Genomic DNA, 16,735 nt, shown 5'->3' on the forward strand with positions numbered 1-16,735 from the left:
TTTTGAGTGGGAGAGCCTATAATGGGACCTCTTGTAGTTTGGCAAGCTTTATGCTGGTCTGAAAGTTAATACCGACTTTTAATTATTTGAACAGTGTTTGTATTTTTGGTTCATGGTAGTCTCCTTCTGCAATTACCTTTAAGATTGCCAATTTATTTTTGAAAGGGCAATAAAGTAGAATTTGGCAGTGTGAGTCATTAAAGACAATTACTAATTCAAAAATCAATCTTCCTCCCAAGAACACAAAGTGAGAGATGACCAACAAAATGTATTTGTATACATGCATCAAAGGAAGAGAAAAAGCAAAAAGAGATTGTTCATAATAATTCCATCATAATCTTTTATTTATGCTTCCTAACGTCTTTGTACTTTGTAGTCCCACGCAAACCACAGACTAATTCTTCAGCTTATGCAGAGATATGTCTTGAAAAGGAAGGGATGTTTTAAAACAGTGAACAGATACATCCAGCTGTGAGAAATGGTAGGAGTATGGGTATGAGAGATTAACTGGCCAAGTAAAATGTGGTGGCAGGGTTAGACTGGAAGGCAAAGGGTGTCACTTCATGTATTGTCACAACAAATAATGGAAGGTTTGGGAACAAAGCAAAAGGAGAGGCACTAAAATGAATGTGTTTACATTTAACTTTATTTAAACTTTACTCCTGTAAGGTAATATCGTGAGGAGGCTTGTGGTTTTTCAAGCTTCTCTGTATGATGCTGTAAAATGTACTATGTTGTTCATATCAGAGTTGTGTCACCCCCAGAGAAAAATGTATATGTGGTGAATTTTGAAGTAGTGTAAGTAGTAAATACATGCATAAAGTAATCCTTGTGAGAGCTAAGAAAAGCTTTTTTTTATAGGTCAGAGAGATTTTCCTGCTGGCATAGAGATGTGCAGTATTTAGCTAGGGCTTGGGTTTGCGTTCAGACCCTGTCCTCTCCTCGCCCACACATGGGAGATATTTGTGGTCACTGGTGCTTCAGCATTTGCTGCTGTTCCTTCCTCAAGTCGTAGCTTCACCCCGCAGCAGTGCTGCTCTGGTCTGAGCCGCAGTGGAGAGGTGCCAGGGTGCCAGGTCCCTGCCCTTGGTGCTCTGGTGGGTCAGGCGAACCTGCTTCCTCGTTTTCTTCACCACACAGCAGAAGCACTCCTACCAACACCTCACAGGCTGGCACGGTGGGCAGGGGTGAGCAGGCGAGGGAGAAATTGCCTTCCACTTCCTATCTGGCAGGGTGCTGGAGCCAGCCTTGCAAAGGAAGTAGCAGTGGGTGCCTTTGCATGCCTAAAGCCATCCTGTGGCTATCAGTCACGGTGTAAAATGTTAAAGCAGTTCCACTTTACCAACCGATCAGAACTGCCAAATATAAACGATTTAGATTTTTGATAGTCAACCTGAAGTCTTTCTAAATAGAAGATGGAGGGCATGCATTCAGCAATTTCGGAGAACTGGGCTTCCTTAATTCTTTCTTCATGAATGGAGATCTTCTAAGCCACTGTGTGAAATGTTCACTGATGTAACTTGTATGAATTTTCAAAATGTTTTTTACTGATTCATGTTTAATTTTCTAGAGCAAACTTTTTTTTTCTTTTTTTTTTTTTTTTTCCAAAAATCAGTTACATATGTATGGGCCTTAATTAAAATCTCATTGCCCCAAGCTATCCCAAATGTGGACAGTGGCTCAGAACCTGGTGGTGGGATGGGAAGGATGGTGCTGAGTTCCTTCCTGGGCCTTCAGAGCCAAGTTTTGTGGAGATTTTTTCACAAGATGTTCCCTTTCAATGGTTTAAGTTTTGATATATATTAGGAGTCTGTTTAGCACTGTGGTGAAGAGTATGTTCATGTTTTAGACTATGTTGCTTGTTTTAGACTTCTCACCTGTATTTTCTGTGACAAAGGCTACAGTGCCCTTTATTTTGTCTCTACGGGCTCTTTGCCTCCTGGGAATATGTCTGTGCAGCTCTCAGTTGAGCAATGACTGAACTTTCTTGTCTAATCATTAACTTTTGTGAACTTCCAGGTGCTTCAGATGAGCTCCAGCTTTCTGTGTTTTCAGTTAGTTTCATTTGTGAGTAGAAGCTCTTTTCACTACAGAAATCTACAGATCTGTGATCTTCCAAAGATACAGTAATTTGTTTCTCTCATCTTCACAGGAACTGATATTCAATGGCTAGAAACAAGAGGTGACAAGTGGCTGAAATGAATATGACTACTATTCTACAAGAGATCTTGATTAAAAGGTCGCAGCAGAAGAAGAGGACTTCTCCCTTAAACTACAAAGAGAGGCTTTTTGTACTTACGAAGTCTATGTTAACGTATTATGAAGGTCGAGCAGAGGTAGGTGATACGGATTTATACAATAGACTGCCTTTGTTTCTTTGTGCTTTTGTATTCTAATAGCTTTTTTTCTTACAGGATATCATACTGTCAGGGATGGATGGGGTGGGTGGCAACAATCGTGAACTACTGTTTCTCTTTTCTCTTTTTATAATGAAGGTTTATAGAGGTGTAAATAATACATCTGGTAGTTAGCATAAACTGGTTCCTAATCAGGATGACAAGAGCAAGTTAAAGCAGCTTTTACAGCTGATCATCAAGAACTGATTTCTTTCTCTCTCAACTTCTCTGATTTTGTTTCTGGGCATTTCCAACTGAAGGGCCTTGGCATAATTTTACTGCTGGCATTACTCACTGTTAACAATTAATTACTGACTGTTTTTAGCATCATTCTCTCTGAATCCAGCCTCTTAGATACTGTGTTTGAAAGGCTTCAGCAAGAAGTTTACATATTCCCCTTTTTAATGGGATGCCCTTTAGTCTTTCTGTAGGTTCTCACATAGTATCTCATGTAGGGTCTGTCCTCACTAAAGGGTTTATTTTAGCTTTGGTATCGCTGCTCTCTGGCTCCTGTTCATATATAAACTTCTTTTACATGAGTTTTGGAAAAAAAATTCAAATAAGCTTTCTGACTTTGCTAGGTAATAGGGCTTAATTTTTTTTCCTTCCCCCCTCCAATTTGGGCTGGCCAGCCCCATCTTGTACGTGGCAGTGAGAATGTCAACTGACTTCTGGGAAGTAACTGGCTTCTGAATTCAAACAGGAGCAAGTGCATTTGGTAGGAGCAATGCATTACAGACCAAGCTCACTAGAGATGGGATCGATTAGGGTAGACCATGCAACCTAGAAATTGAACCGAAGCTGGAAACAATTTATCCCTGGCAGTACTAGCAGCCTATCGCTATATAAATTCTACGTAAATTCAGTTATATGAGAAGTCACGAGTGTAAATTAGGCAGTTTCTCAGACCAGAATTTTTTGAATGAGCTCCAGACTCAAATTCATTAAGGTCACCTGTTTTTGAAGTGCCCCATTGTGCTGTTAGTGGTGAGGGACTGCATTTCCCACTTAACAGAGCCTACCTTCCAGATTTGTCGCAATGTGGAAAGCAATTAAAATGGCTTTGATAGCTAGAAGGTCACTTGCTGCACACTAGAAAGCCATTCAATGAAAAAATGTAGTGGAGATGGCTCTGTAACCTCTTGTGTCAGATGTCTTACCTCCAATGAAAGAAGGGCGTAGAGAAGAGCTAAGACTTGCTAACCCTGTTTCTTTGCCAACCCTTGCTAACCCCGTTTCTTTGCCAACCTTTGCTAACCCTGTTTTCCTGTTTCTTAATTCTGCTTGCGGCAGAATTGAGTTCAGTTACTGTGCTCCACAGAGGACTATTATAGCTGCCATTTTCTATGTGTAGTTTGGACACAGTCAAAGATTAAAAATGAGATACAAATTTATGTATTTTTCACTGACTGCTGCATTAAAATATGTACTGACTTTACAATGCAACTAATTCTCTGTATATATTTATTCTCTGGGCAAAAAAAAAGAAAAAAAAGAAGATGAGGGCTCAGATGCCCTCTGAAACATGTCCTGCAGGCTTTTGTGTGTCATCTTACATTCAATCCAAAGAGAAATGTAACTAACAGGTTTTGCAGGTCTAGTTATCCTTCACAAAGTTACCCTTTCCAACTCTGTATCACCTTTCCCCTGCAGGTTAATACCCTTCAGCTAAGATACCCTTCCAGGAGACTCAGTGGCAGGTCTGTCTGAGAGGGGTTAAAGTGCTGGTTTTGCTCACAGTGAGATGGAGCGGGACAGCTCATAGTGTCCTCAGCTGTGGAGGCAGTATCTTAAAAGGTTCCAGCCCGAGACCAGGACTGTTGGAGTGAAACTATACATTACACCCACACAGCCCAGATGCTGAAAGAGTCAGGTCCATCTTCTTCCTGTCCTTGCCTTGCAGCAGCTCTCAACCTGCTTGAATTGGTCCAGGCACTTCTTGGGCTCTGCACTGCTCTGAATAAATTTGCTAATCAGCAGAAAGATACTTGATCTGTTTTTATTTTTGCTGGATGAGAGCTCTGCTGTGTTGACAAGCTGAATTAGCTCAGTGCAGGATCCAACAAGTGCCAGAGGCAGTGCCAGGTCGAGTAGGAGGACAGAAGGCTCCAACTGTTGACATCAACAAGTTGTTAAACTGGCTCAGCCATAAAATACAGCTTTACTACCTGTGCCTCAAAACCATTTATTTTCACTGTTCTTCCCATTTTATATTCTTTTAAACATTAATCAGCATTTTATTTTATGAAGAGTACTGTCTGAAAATAATGAGCTCTGCTCTTAGAGGAGCACACAGTGTTTAAAATCAGCAGTACTTGGCCTCAATTTGAGAAAAACTTGTCTAAGATCTCCGTCACACAGTGGTAGTTATTCCTTTGTGTCACTGGGCAACTTAAATGGAAAAAGGTTGGGGTTTTGTTATTATTTTTTTAAAGCCAAGTTGTAAATCTGTATTAACGGTAAAACAGATACATAATCTGGCTGAAGTTATTTATGTAAAAGATTAAAAAAAAGACATTGGAGGTGAAAGTAATTCCAGTTCCTCTGAATAGCTGGATGCTTGCTGCTGAAATGAAATGTGATTTACTGCTTGAATTTAAAGATGTGACAGAGAAACGATAGGTACAGACTGGTTTCATTTCAGGGCTGGTAGTGTTCAAAGTTCAGATTGGTAAGATAAGCGTGGAAACCCAAAGCCAAGAGGATCCCACAGCTGTAGTAGGAGCAGTTTGCTCAGGGTGGCTGAGCTCTGCTCCTCTAGGCAAGGATTTGATTCCCAGTGTGGTCATTGGCCAAGCTGAAGTCTTTCCTCATTTTTTCCATTTTGATTTTATGGGAATTTGGCAGAGAGAATTCAGGAAGAATACCCAACGTTTGTGTTCACGTGAATAATCATACTGCTTTTCTTTTTTATTTTTTCTAAACAAGATTAAATTAAATCTTTTTAACCAAATTAGTCAATTCTCAAAGTGTGGGGCAGGTTGGGATTATACACAGGGCAACAGAAGAAGAGACTTGGTATGTCTGGTGACAGAAGTGAAACATTTATGACAACAAAAAGCAGTCAACCATAGAAAACACTGTTCTTATAAATACTTCTGGGAGATCTCATTGATTCCGTTCTGTGCAGACAGTGGTGGGAGTTCGCTTGCTCTCTGACCAGAATCTGCCCATTATACAAGCACTGCTCTCTGCTTTTTCTGTCTTATGTCTGGCAGAGTGCCGTATACCTACTTGGAGCAATAAGCAATTATCTTATTTATAAGCACCAGTGCTAGCAAACAGGTTAAAACCTTGTTTAAACTTGCTCATAACCTATTTTTTTTTTTTTTAAACATGTGCTTTGAAGCAGCTCAGGCACCCTGTCATGTTTGCACGGTGGCGCAATGTGCCTACAGTGAAGCTGAAGCTGCACTACGGTCATGGGAAGGGGAGGTGGTGCTTCCGCACTTAGAAATAGTGCTGGAACACAGGTCATGGAGGCAGCGTGTGAGCTAGCAATAAAGTGTAGCTACAGAATGATTAGAGTGGCTGGATTTCAAAGCACAGAAACCAGAGGAAGGACAACCTTGGTTTAGGTCATCTGTGCAAAGCTCTATAATTTTGAGTAATGCCATGGGAAACTTATTTTGCATAGGAAGCTAATAGGTCTTTGGCTTTTATGACTTAACTTCTACTGGGCATTATGCTTTTTGCTTTAAAATATATATACATGTATGACCTTAAGGTTGGTTAAGAAGATGGACATCAGAAAGCTTAAAAATAAAGATTCTTGAAGAACTGATTTGTCCCAAGTGTCACAGAGAAGAATTTTTAATATGTTGCCAGAAAAGAGGAATATTCTGTTTAAGCTGGAGATGGCTTCTGGTTTTGGCTTTCTGGCATAAATTCTGTGAAGCTGTTAACTGTAAATGTTGGGGAAACACTGTTATTGCAGTATGGAATTTTGCTAACAGTAATGACAAGGATAGAAATTGCTGAGTTGATAAGTTTCATGAAGCCTGTAAGGGTTTATCAGCTGCCAGTGGAGATTTTCTGTCTTTTTTCCCTTGGTGTTGCAAAAGTGGCTAATGAGTTGTGAATGTGATGGATTCCATTTGTAGTGAAGACAAAAATTCATCACGGTAAGAAATAACTGAATTGGCCTCCAAGCAGAGAGTGCTGATCATGAATGTATAAAATAGGGAAGAAGCGGAATATCTTCCTTTCATGAGTATGGAAGTGTACTATAAAACTGCTTATCCTGCAGTCAGTAAGATTTACGCTATGTACAGTGATCTCAAATATATGTTGTAGACTTACCAACCCAGCTTTAAATAGACTTATGCAGATGGTGGTAGTGACATGGGTTTGGAAGTGGGAGGTAGGAGGCTTTTTTGCACAAGCTGGCCCTTGCTTCTTGAGGATTCCTGTGCTGTGCTCACCAATGACTGCAGGATTCATTGAGTGCAGTGTAACTTCTCCAGATGATCTGGTTGTACAACAAAGGCATGTGGTGTGCTGGTGAGGAAACAAGGATAACCTTGATACTTTGAGGGTAAAATATTTTATTGGGTAATCTCTTTCTGATTCTGCATGATGTGAAAGCTCAGAATACTACTTCAGGTATGTTTCTAACAACTTTTCTTAACTATTTTCTTTGAAGAAATAAAATATTAATTTGTATGAAATTAATAAGCAAAGTTAAGAAATTTTGAAATAAGCCTGCATGTCTGAAAATAAAATATTTAATGCAGTTAAAAGCAAACTCATTCAGAATAGTTTTTGTATTTTTGATCAGCAAAGAAATTAGCTTGAGTTTTTAGTATGATGTTTCCCAAATTTCTCATTTCATCTTCAGGAGAGTACAAGTTTGAAATCTAAGGAAATATTTGTGGAAATAACTCCATGTGTGCATGGCAGTAGGTACATTTGGCCATTTGCTGTCAAGTGGCCTCTTGTTTTGTGTGTTCAACTTAAAATGCTCTGTGGTTTATTTTCAGAGGTGCCGTACATTCACACTTCCAGCTGACTCTGGAAAAAGCAGCCTTGGTGTTTATCAGGGAGTCTACCTTATCACTGTAATAGGAAATGCTTCTGTAAATATGAGCTGTGCAATTAATGGAAAGGAAAACTCACTTTACAGCTCTGCCAGTGTCCCTGGTGGCTGGTGTTCACCAGCAGACAGTGCAAAGTGCCAGATATTCTGCTTCACAGAGTGTATTAGCTGCTTCCTGAGCAGCATCTTTTATTCCTCTTGAATTAGCCAACAGGACAGACAAAGAAATAGCATCCAAGCGACTATGTCCACCAGAATGGACCATCAAGAGATCGTGGCTTGTCCTGCTTCTGCTTGTGTGGCCGTAGGTTGTACTAGTGTGAATTTTTTCTCAGAAGATGTGTCTGGGAGGTGTTAGGGAAGTCCAGGGGCCCTAACTGGAGTCAGCATCTTTCTGTGTAACAGAATGGTCCTGATAGCAGGTAGCACGTATTTCACACAAGCTTTAGTTAGATCATGCTGATGGAGCAGCTCACTGAAACTAAAAGTGCCACTGGAACTGAGATTTTTGATATAAAAAGCACTTTTTTTAGTTAAAGGAAATTCTTTGAGATGAAGACAAGATAGGCGTAGGTGTTGAAGTACTTCTCGCCACTAGAGCAGTTGAAAGGAGCTGGTTTGCGCAAGGGGGATGTCCTGCTATCTTTCTGGTTTGAAAAGTTTCCTACCGATGTTTCTCACAAGGGCAGTGCTTCCAAAAAGTTGACATGGATCCAGTCATAACTTCATCAGTCGGTAACAATGTGCTGACTGTCAGGATCTTCGTACCTACGGGAGCAGATGAGTGTTCCCTTGTGCTGTGGTGGTTTTTTTTTTTTTTTTTTTTTTTTTTTTTTTTTTTTTTTTCCCTCTCGGGCTCCTTTGTGGTGATCCTCCTTAGCTTGGCAGGGTGCTGATCTGTGTGGTTTAGTCGCTCTCCTCCCACACACCACGCGGCGTGCTCTCATTAACCTTTCCAGCCCACGCCAACTTGCACTGACCTTGAGTACAAAGCTTGTGAGCATGGGCTGGGGCATGTGAAATGCCTTTCAACCTTAACATCTTTGGTGCTTGCTCACATTTGCTGTTTGGATTAGAGTTTGCAGCAGAAGAAGGTTTGTATCAACTTCTGTGTTTTCAAAAGCTACAACATTGAAGGGAGGATAAGAGGGGAGAGGCTGGGCTGAGACAGGCATGCTAGCTTTAGGGTACAGAGGGTACTTGGGGTAGACACTGTGCTTGCCTATCTGTTGGTATGCAGAAATTTGCTACCACAGAGCAGACAAATGAAAGCCCCAAAGGCAAAAGACTGAGTATTACTTAGAAGGATGCTTCTATGGAGCCAAGTAGAAGGTGGCTTTCTGATGAGCTGAACTTGGGAGGTGCAGAGTGCGCTCATCTTCACGGACAGCAGTGGTATTTGCCATCAGGATCAGACCAGTGTGAAAACAGTTCTGGATAAAGAGCAGGACAGCTACAACAAACAAAAACAACTGGGATTTAAATGAACAATGACCTAAAGGACCTAAATATTCTTGAGGGTTCCTAATTTTGAAAGTCTCTTCTAAGGAAAAAAGGTTCTTTTGCACAAGTTCTATTCAGCTCCTGTAATTTGAATACAGTGGAGACAGAAGCTACTGAAATGAACATGGTGATATTTTAAGGAAGGAAAAATAACTTTAAAAGCTCTGGGGGCCACTCTAGTGCTGCAGGTTTCAGGGTAAAATTGTGGGGCTGCATTGCAACATTAATCTTGTGCAAATGCTTCCTTTGGAGCATAACAGCAATACAGAGTTCCTAAAGCCTATACTAATCACTTTTCTTACAGCTTTTAAATAGAAGATTAATGGATATCCATTCTACTGTTGCTTATTCCTATGGTGCTTGTCCTTTGTTCTTTTTCACTTCTTTAATTACCCTGATTTTTATGGTGTCCTTAGTCAATGCATAGGTGATTTAATTCCTTGTATAAATGAAAGCTCAAAAGAAAAGAAAAAGTTCAAAAAAAAAAAAGTTCATTATTAAAAGGCTTCTAATGACCTCATGGATTACTCATTTGCTAATGTATGATAAATAGCTACTGAAATGAGTGGATTGACAGAGCTTCTTTATTCCAAATCATAGGTGATAGAGGTTTCCTAAAATACATGCAAGTTTGCAAAGTAACGCTATCACTAGACCTGGAGGAAGACTGTGGGTTGGCTGCTGTTTTCTCCTGAAAGCACCAGAGGTGGATATGCACTTTCTGCATGAATCACATAGAAATCCCTAGCTGTACTTGCTGGGGACATGCTTTCACAACTTTCTCTAAAAGAGGCTGTGGCTTTAGATCAGTTCAGCTCTTACTGAAATAAAAAATGCATTTTTAATGCAATTAAACACATTTTTCCAGCTTTGTCAGAAAAAGAATAAATATTTTTTTTTAAAGTGCAGTCAGGATAGGTGATGGTTTAAACACACATACACATATTTATATCTATATAAAATATGTATAATGTATTATAAATAATGAAGTAGGATAGCTTGTAGCAGTGGTTTGCAGCATGAATTACATCGCTGAGCGAGTACAGTGATGTATTTACAAGTTATCCCACTTAAAATAATGCCTGTTACATCCATCTGTGTGGAGGATATTTTTTTTCTTTTTCAAACTTCTTTACTTCTTTGCTGGCTCTGTATTTAAACACTAACTAAGAATATGAGAAACCACCCTACCTAATTTCTTTGTATAATACCTCTGTAATAACTGCAACCATTGCTTCTACATATTAGCATCATTAGGAAGATAGTTTAACTTCTTTTCTTTGCACTGAATTAGACAGAAATCAAGGCAGAAAATCAGTAAGTAACTTGGTAATGTGTAGATGACTGATCAATTGGTACTCTTGAGGTTACAGTTTGACAAGCAAACTTACAGATAGCTTTGCTGATGTAGAAATACCTGTGTTGTTATTGCTGTTTGCTCAGGTAGAGCAGTGGGATTGTGAGATACCTATGGCTGACAAGAAGCAGCTCAGCCTTGCTTCAAATATATTCACGGATGTAAAAATTATATAAGCCATGTACATATTGATATTTATATTGATTTAATTATTTTGTGATCGCTGCTAGTCCCCCAGAACAGCACTGAACACTTCTAGCAAAAACCCAGTCCTGAGGAGCTGCTTATCAAAGCTTAAGGTGTGCTGAGAAGTGGGTAGAGACATGGTGTGAAGCACTGATGAGACAGTATGATAGCCAAAAATAGCTTTACCACTGATTAGTTACCTCTACCACTGTTGTGTGGTACCCTGGGGAAGAGGAGGGTTGAACTATGAACTGTTCACTGCAAATGCAGTAAGAAATCAGGTTTATTTTAGGAAATGAGGTAGATAAAACAGTAGGAATTAATTGTTCAAAATACAGCTGCTCATAAAGCTGGTCAGCATTTTGAGCTTTCAAGGGGAATAAAAGAGAAGGCTGTGTTCTGCAGCAGAGGCCCCAGAGAAATCTTATGTGAGGAGCAACAAGAGTCATCAGGAAAGCACCTAGGAGAGTTTGAGAAATGTCACAGAGAGGATCTGAAGATAGATAGAAGTCTACTGGAATGCAGCAGAAGTTGGCATTGAGAACCATGAAATTTCATCCCTCCTCGTCTTTTTTGGTTGTTTACCTCCTCTTCCCACTTCAGGGAAATATATATATATATATATATATGTATATATACGCACTATACATATATATATATATATGTATATATATATATACACACTATATATATAGTATATATATACACACAACTTCACACAACTTTGTATTTAAATAAATATATGTTAATAAGCAGAACTGCTGTATTGATGATGATTCAGAAGATGTCACATACTGGCTAAAAGCATACAAGACAGATAACAGTAGGCACAGATGGGGAAATTTTAAGCAGGAGTGACCAAAAGCTGTTTAAATCAAAGAAATAATTTAAAGCTGTTCACATGAATGAAGGCAGCATAACAGATGCATGGGAATGCATACTTGAAAAGCGCAAGTCTAAAAGAAAATCAAGTTGTAAAGTAATTTAGTTATGGTGCAATAATGATTCCCTCATCTCTGTAACATCTACCAAACCAGAAGACTGATATAAAATGAGGATCTGAAATAATTATCTTTCTAGAATAATTTGGCAGTCTGTGAGATGGAGCTCACATTAGACTAAGCTGAAGTTAAAAAATGTAGGTTATGGTTACTGAATCACTGAGAAGGTGTGAATGAGAACATTTACCTTATGATTACACATAGCACGTGAATCTTAAAGGTGCTGTAAAGGAAGACTTGGAAAATAAATAAGATTTTGGAAAGCTTAGATTTAAAATGCTATAGAGGAGCTGAGAAACTGCCAGCTCTGAAGATAATTTCAATTACCAGAGAAGTGCTACAGCAAACTGGCTTCCTGAAAATACCTGGATGACAACAAAATGTCACACCGGCCAGCAAAGACTTGTCAAGAACGAATCCAAGTTTTTTTCTGTTGGTGGATAACAAGCCTCATGGAGAGCAGAGAAGCGGCAGATAATCCTGTGTTTCCATTCTGCTCAGGGCTTGTTTTGGCAGTGCCATATAACATTTTCAGATGGCAGTGTCAGATAAAACTGTATAAATGCCTTGTAAATTCAATGCAAAACAAATGGAAAGATGGTGTTTTGAACAGCTTGAAAGACCAGGTGAAGCAGTTGGAGCCTCAGGTACGTGACCAGAGCCTCACATCCTGTTCTGGGGCTCTGGTCACCCACCTGTGATGTCCCCGGGCTTGGGCTCCCCTCCCTTCCTGGCTTAAGTTGTCCATTCCTCATGTTCAGACGACTCTAGGGCTGCCAGAGGGATGGCTGAAGGAAAGGTGCCGCTCACCTGATGGGCAGAGAGGTGGACCTGTGGTCTGAGAGGGGAGAAAAGGGGGCAGAAATTCTACAGCTGAGCTGGCCAGGCTCAGAGCTCTGTGAGGACTTCACAGAAGACAAGGGAAGATTTGTCTAAAAGAACCTTGAAGCTACATGCTGGTTGTTTAGACAACCAAAAAATTGTAGATAATTTAGGGCCTGCTGTGGATGGAGACCTGGGTGATTTATTGGCTTCCTTTACGCTTATTTACGTCGCTGCCTTACTTGATAGCAGCAATACAACAGAACTGTAATTGCGTACATTTGACTGACTGCTGCTCAGTTGTGGGAGGAGAGTAAATTTCAGGTAATACATTGTAGTAATGGCTAGGAAGTTAGGAAGTTGCATCAGTGCTACTACAGAGAATTTCTTTTTTTTTTTTTTTTTTTTTTTTTTTTGGTTTCTGCAGTACTGGTGGTTGGTATCCGCTACACAGAAGAATAGTAAATTACGCAGCCAGTCCATGATAAAGGTTTCTCAGTTTCATATTTTGCAATACAGGATTTGAGATTTTCTCCTTCTCACTTAACGTTTGTTTGCATTTTTGTTTTCTCTTGAAATTCTTCCCAAGAATCAGATCTTGGCTCAGGTCAGGTGATGTCAGAATAATCAGCACCTCTCACCTTGTGTGACAGTTTGAGCCACTGCAGGAAGGTGAACAGAAATACTTGATACTTGCTTTTCCTAGAATAATCATAAAAAAAAAAAAAAAAAAAAAAAAGACTTAAAAGGAGCCAGGGTGTATTTCAACATATCTGACACTGGAAAAATAAGGGGATGAAAATGTGGCCCTCTAACAGCTAGCTCTAGTATAACTCTATTTGCATGAACAGTAGTGACATTGCTTGGGTGAAAATGCCTCTTAGGAATAAAATAACTAATAATAATAAAAAAAAGGCAAACTCCCTACATTTGACTTTGGAGCATATTCTGTGAGAGAAGTTGGCTCTGGTTGCTTCTGGGATAGGCGGGCTTTGCTGATGTCTTGTGAAATAGCTGAGCAGCTCCGTAAAAGGAGATGTAAGTAATGTCGAGACATTTTGGATGTTTAGGGGAACACCAGTTCCCTGGGTCATGTGCTGATGACCTCGGGGTTTCCTTCATGGGAATAAGCATGGGAGAGAGCCATAGTGTGAAGAACAAGGGGAGTGACGCCATGGGTGAGCCAGAGTGCAGCTATCTCTTGGCAGCCAGGCTGACTTCTGCATGTTTTCATCGATATAATATTTTTTCCAAACAAAACGTCCTTTGTTGTTTTTAACCCCCCAGCCCCACTCTTCTGAAGGTAAACAGCATGATATCTTCATAAACAAAGAGGAAATGCACTGAAGAACCGTTTTGTCTGGCAGTGGGAACACAGGCTTCTTAGGAAGTTGTGAAGCTACCATATTCAGCAGAAGAGTTCCAAGTGTGTAGAAGATGAGCTGGCTGTGTACTTATCTAACGGATATTTCTTGCCTTCCTCTATTCTGAGATTATTTCTTGTTGGTTGGAATTTTGTAATTATATTCTTGTACCACATCTGACAATGTAGTTCTACTGTTGTCACTTCTTGGTATTTCTATCTTACATATCGAACAATAGGAATAGCTTATTCTTTTGCTTTGCATGGAAACAAGACGTTGGCTAGACTGGTCATCCTCATTGTGAGCAAGGAACAGGGCATCTGAAACTGTAAATCATGCTTCTGAAGCACAGTCAAGTATGAAGTACATATACCATTTTGCATTTTGGAAGGCTTTGAATAGTAGTTTCTGTACAGTCACTTCCCTTTTGTTATTTTCAGCAAGCAGATAACAGTTTAAAAAAAAAAAAAACAACAACACCCTTTAGTGTGACTGTGAAGCATGTTTTTATCTATTTCTTATCCTTCTTGGGACAGAGTATTTATACCTGTATTACTCTTTTAACTGTTTTTCCTTCAAGAGGCATGTTCCTGAGGTGGACCCACTTTGATAGGTCCCACGGGTTCACTGGCCATTTGGTTTCCAAATCCTTTGTGAATGCTTGCGTCCAGAGAGCATGCATGGGCATACTGGTGAGACACTGCTAATTCTACAGGGAATCCAGCCGCTTTCTACTACATGGGCCATCTTCCTTCAAAAGCATCTGTGAAAAATGCCCTTCTTCCCACTATGGTTTGACATTGCATAATTAGCCCCTGGACTAATTCTGTCCCTTTGTAACAGAGGTCACTCGTTGGAAAGAGTGATCGTGAGCGGCTTCCTCAATGCTGGCTCGTGCCTGCAGCTCTACTTCCACTCTAGGTCAGGGTGTGAGCTCTGCTTGATCCTGCATTTTGTGTCTGCTCTACACCTCACTCTAGAGCAAGGCATTAGGCACGCGCAATAAATGCAACACAGTGATGGTCTGCAAGAAGTCCCATTATTAGAGGAAATTGTTTAAGTAGAGGAATTGCAGTGCTCTATTTGGCATTTTGCTTCAGTCATTCTTTTCTGCCCAATGGTTTAATAGTGAGAAATGTTGAGCTAAAACACAGCTGCAAACCTGGCAATTGGAAAGCTGTGGCCATTAATAACTGTTGCTTCTGCTGCAACCTGAAATACGGCTGGAGCAGTACATTTGTCTTTAATTTCACATGTACAAGGTTTTTAATCTTTAGAATATGCAAAAACAGAAGAATCTGATGTCATTAGGCTTTATTAGCTGGATTGGGTTGTAAGGTGGGTCAAATTTGAATTGGTTTAATTTAGTGTCTCATGGTGATGTAAAGTGAGCCACCTTAAATCATGCAAGTATACAAAGGGATGACTTAGGAAATATGAATACTAGAATGATGTGCTGAGTATTAGGAGGTTAGCTTTATTATTTTATTTTATTTTATTTTATTTTATTTTATTTTATTTTATTTTATTTTATTTTATTTTATTTTTCCAAAATGTTAGTTGATTATCTTCTTGGATTCCTGTTCTTTGCCATTTTTGCACACATATGCTCCTTCGGAGCACTCACTGAATGCCAGAATTGGCATGAAAATCTGTGAGTCATGGAGGAGAGGCTTAAAGTCATAAAGCCTGTTCCTCAAAGAAATGTCTATGATTCCAGATAAGGATAAAAATGTATATCATTTCTTTCTGTCCCCCAGCCTCAGTTAACCACTAGGTGGGATCCAAGCAATACATGAGTACCCCACAGGACCCAGAAAGCTGGGTAGATACATTACAGAAGTGGCAGGCTTTTCTTCTTCTTTGTATGTCATTCGTTGTGCAGAGAAAAGATCTGGAGAGGTATCTTCAGTACAATTATGTGGAGTATTGAATTCTGTGCTTCATTTAAAAATTAAAAAAAAAAAAAAAGGTAGATCTTGTTTGGGTCTTCCTATCCCACATTTGCTAATCTGTCAGCTCTGAAGCCGCCAGGCTGCCATGAAAATGAGAGGAAAGAGCAGTACTTGATGCTGTACTGAGTGGTGTGCAGTTGTTATTCAATATTTGGCACTTGCATTAGTGTGTTTTACTTCAGGCAGTCGAAGTTCAAGTAAGGGGATACCATAAAATAAACAGAAAGCTTGACTTGAAACAAATTTTTGATCAGAAAACCAAGGTTGCGTAGTCAGTGCAAATTATTTGTCAGCATAACGTGATAGCTTTGTAGCAACGTGTTATTTGATTTTTTTTTATTATTATTATTAATTACTCATTAGAATGTCTAATTCATCTTTGTTCATGTTGCAATTTTAAAACCCCCATGTTGGGACTTCTTTTTTGCCTTTTTAATTTTGTGGTGTTACATAACAGTTACAGCTTTATCTGAACTCGGTTCCTGTCATTCTTCCTGACTCTGACTGTGGAGTGTCTGAGTTCTTCAGGCACATTTTATCTGCCTCTTTTCTTCATAACAATATACATAGGAGACAAAATACTGAAGGTGTTCTAAATTTTGGTAAGACTTCTCTGTTTTCCCTGGGTGGTGACTGTTGTGCTGCTAGGGTGGTGGAATCGTGATGTCTGAGCTTGAAGTTGCTCTGCTCTTCTGTTTTTAAGACTCTTTTCAGTTCTTTATTATTGTGCCAGACTTCTGCTATTTGGGCTGAAATTTCTATCCTCAGGAGAGAGGAAGGGAGCTGAGTAGGGAGTAGAGTATCTCCAGTAATTCACTAATTGCTAATTATTTCCACATTGCCTGAACAGTGCTCATCTTTCATGAGCTGCACACTGGTCTGCATGTGTTGGATGTGCTTTGCTATTCAAATTTTTGATGTGGGTTTATACTGAACCTGCCATGAGCTGCTGCCATTTTTGTTGTTGTTCCAGATTTCAGTAGAAACATCCTCCCTTATAAGAGACCTGGTTTTCCCCAAAGTGAGAAGTGGCCCTTACAGTGTCCATAGATTTACCAGCTTTTTTTTTTTTTTTTTTTTTTTTTTACCAGTGTGCTGAAAATTTCCATGCTG

At 39.6% G+C, this 16,735-nt stretch overlaps 1 protein-coding gene across 4 annotated transcripts in view; it reads left to right on the forward strand.

Moving 5' to 3' along the window:
* The window catches only part of TEC (tec protein tyrosine kinase), a 47,787-nt gene that overhangs the window by 15,045 nt on the left and 16,007 nt on the right, over positions 1 to 16,735 (forward strand). For 2 of the 4 annotated variants that reach the window (XM_082760156.1, XM_082760158.1), the window contains exon 2: positions 2,153 to 2,336. In XM_082760156.1, coding sequence (XP_082616282.1) covers positions 2,199 to 2,336 — 138 coding nt within the window. In that variant the 5' untranslated portion in view covers positions 2,153 to 2,198. Of the gene's footprint in view, positions 1 to 2,019; positions 2,068 to 2,152; positions 2,337 to 16,164; positions 16,225 to 16,735 lie in introns of those variants that run through there. The other 2 variants (XM_082760157.1, XM_082760159.1) reach the window with 2 other exon arrangements.

Source organism: Aythya marila, assembly GCF_965140915.1.
Source record: "Aythya marila genome assembly, chromosome: 4".
NCBI lineage: Eukaryota > Metazoa > Chordata > Aves > Anseriformes > Anatidae > Aythya > Aythya marila.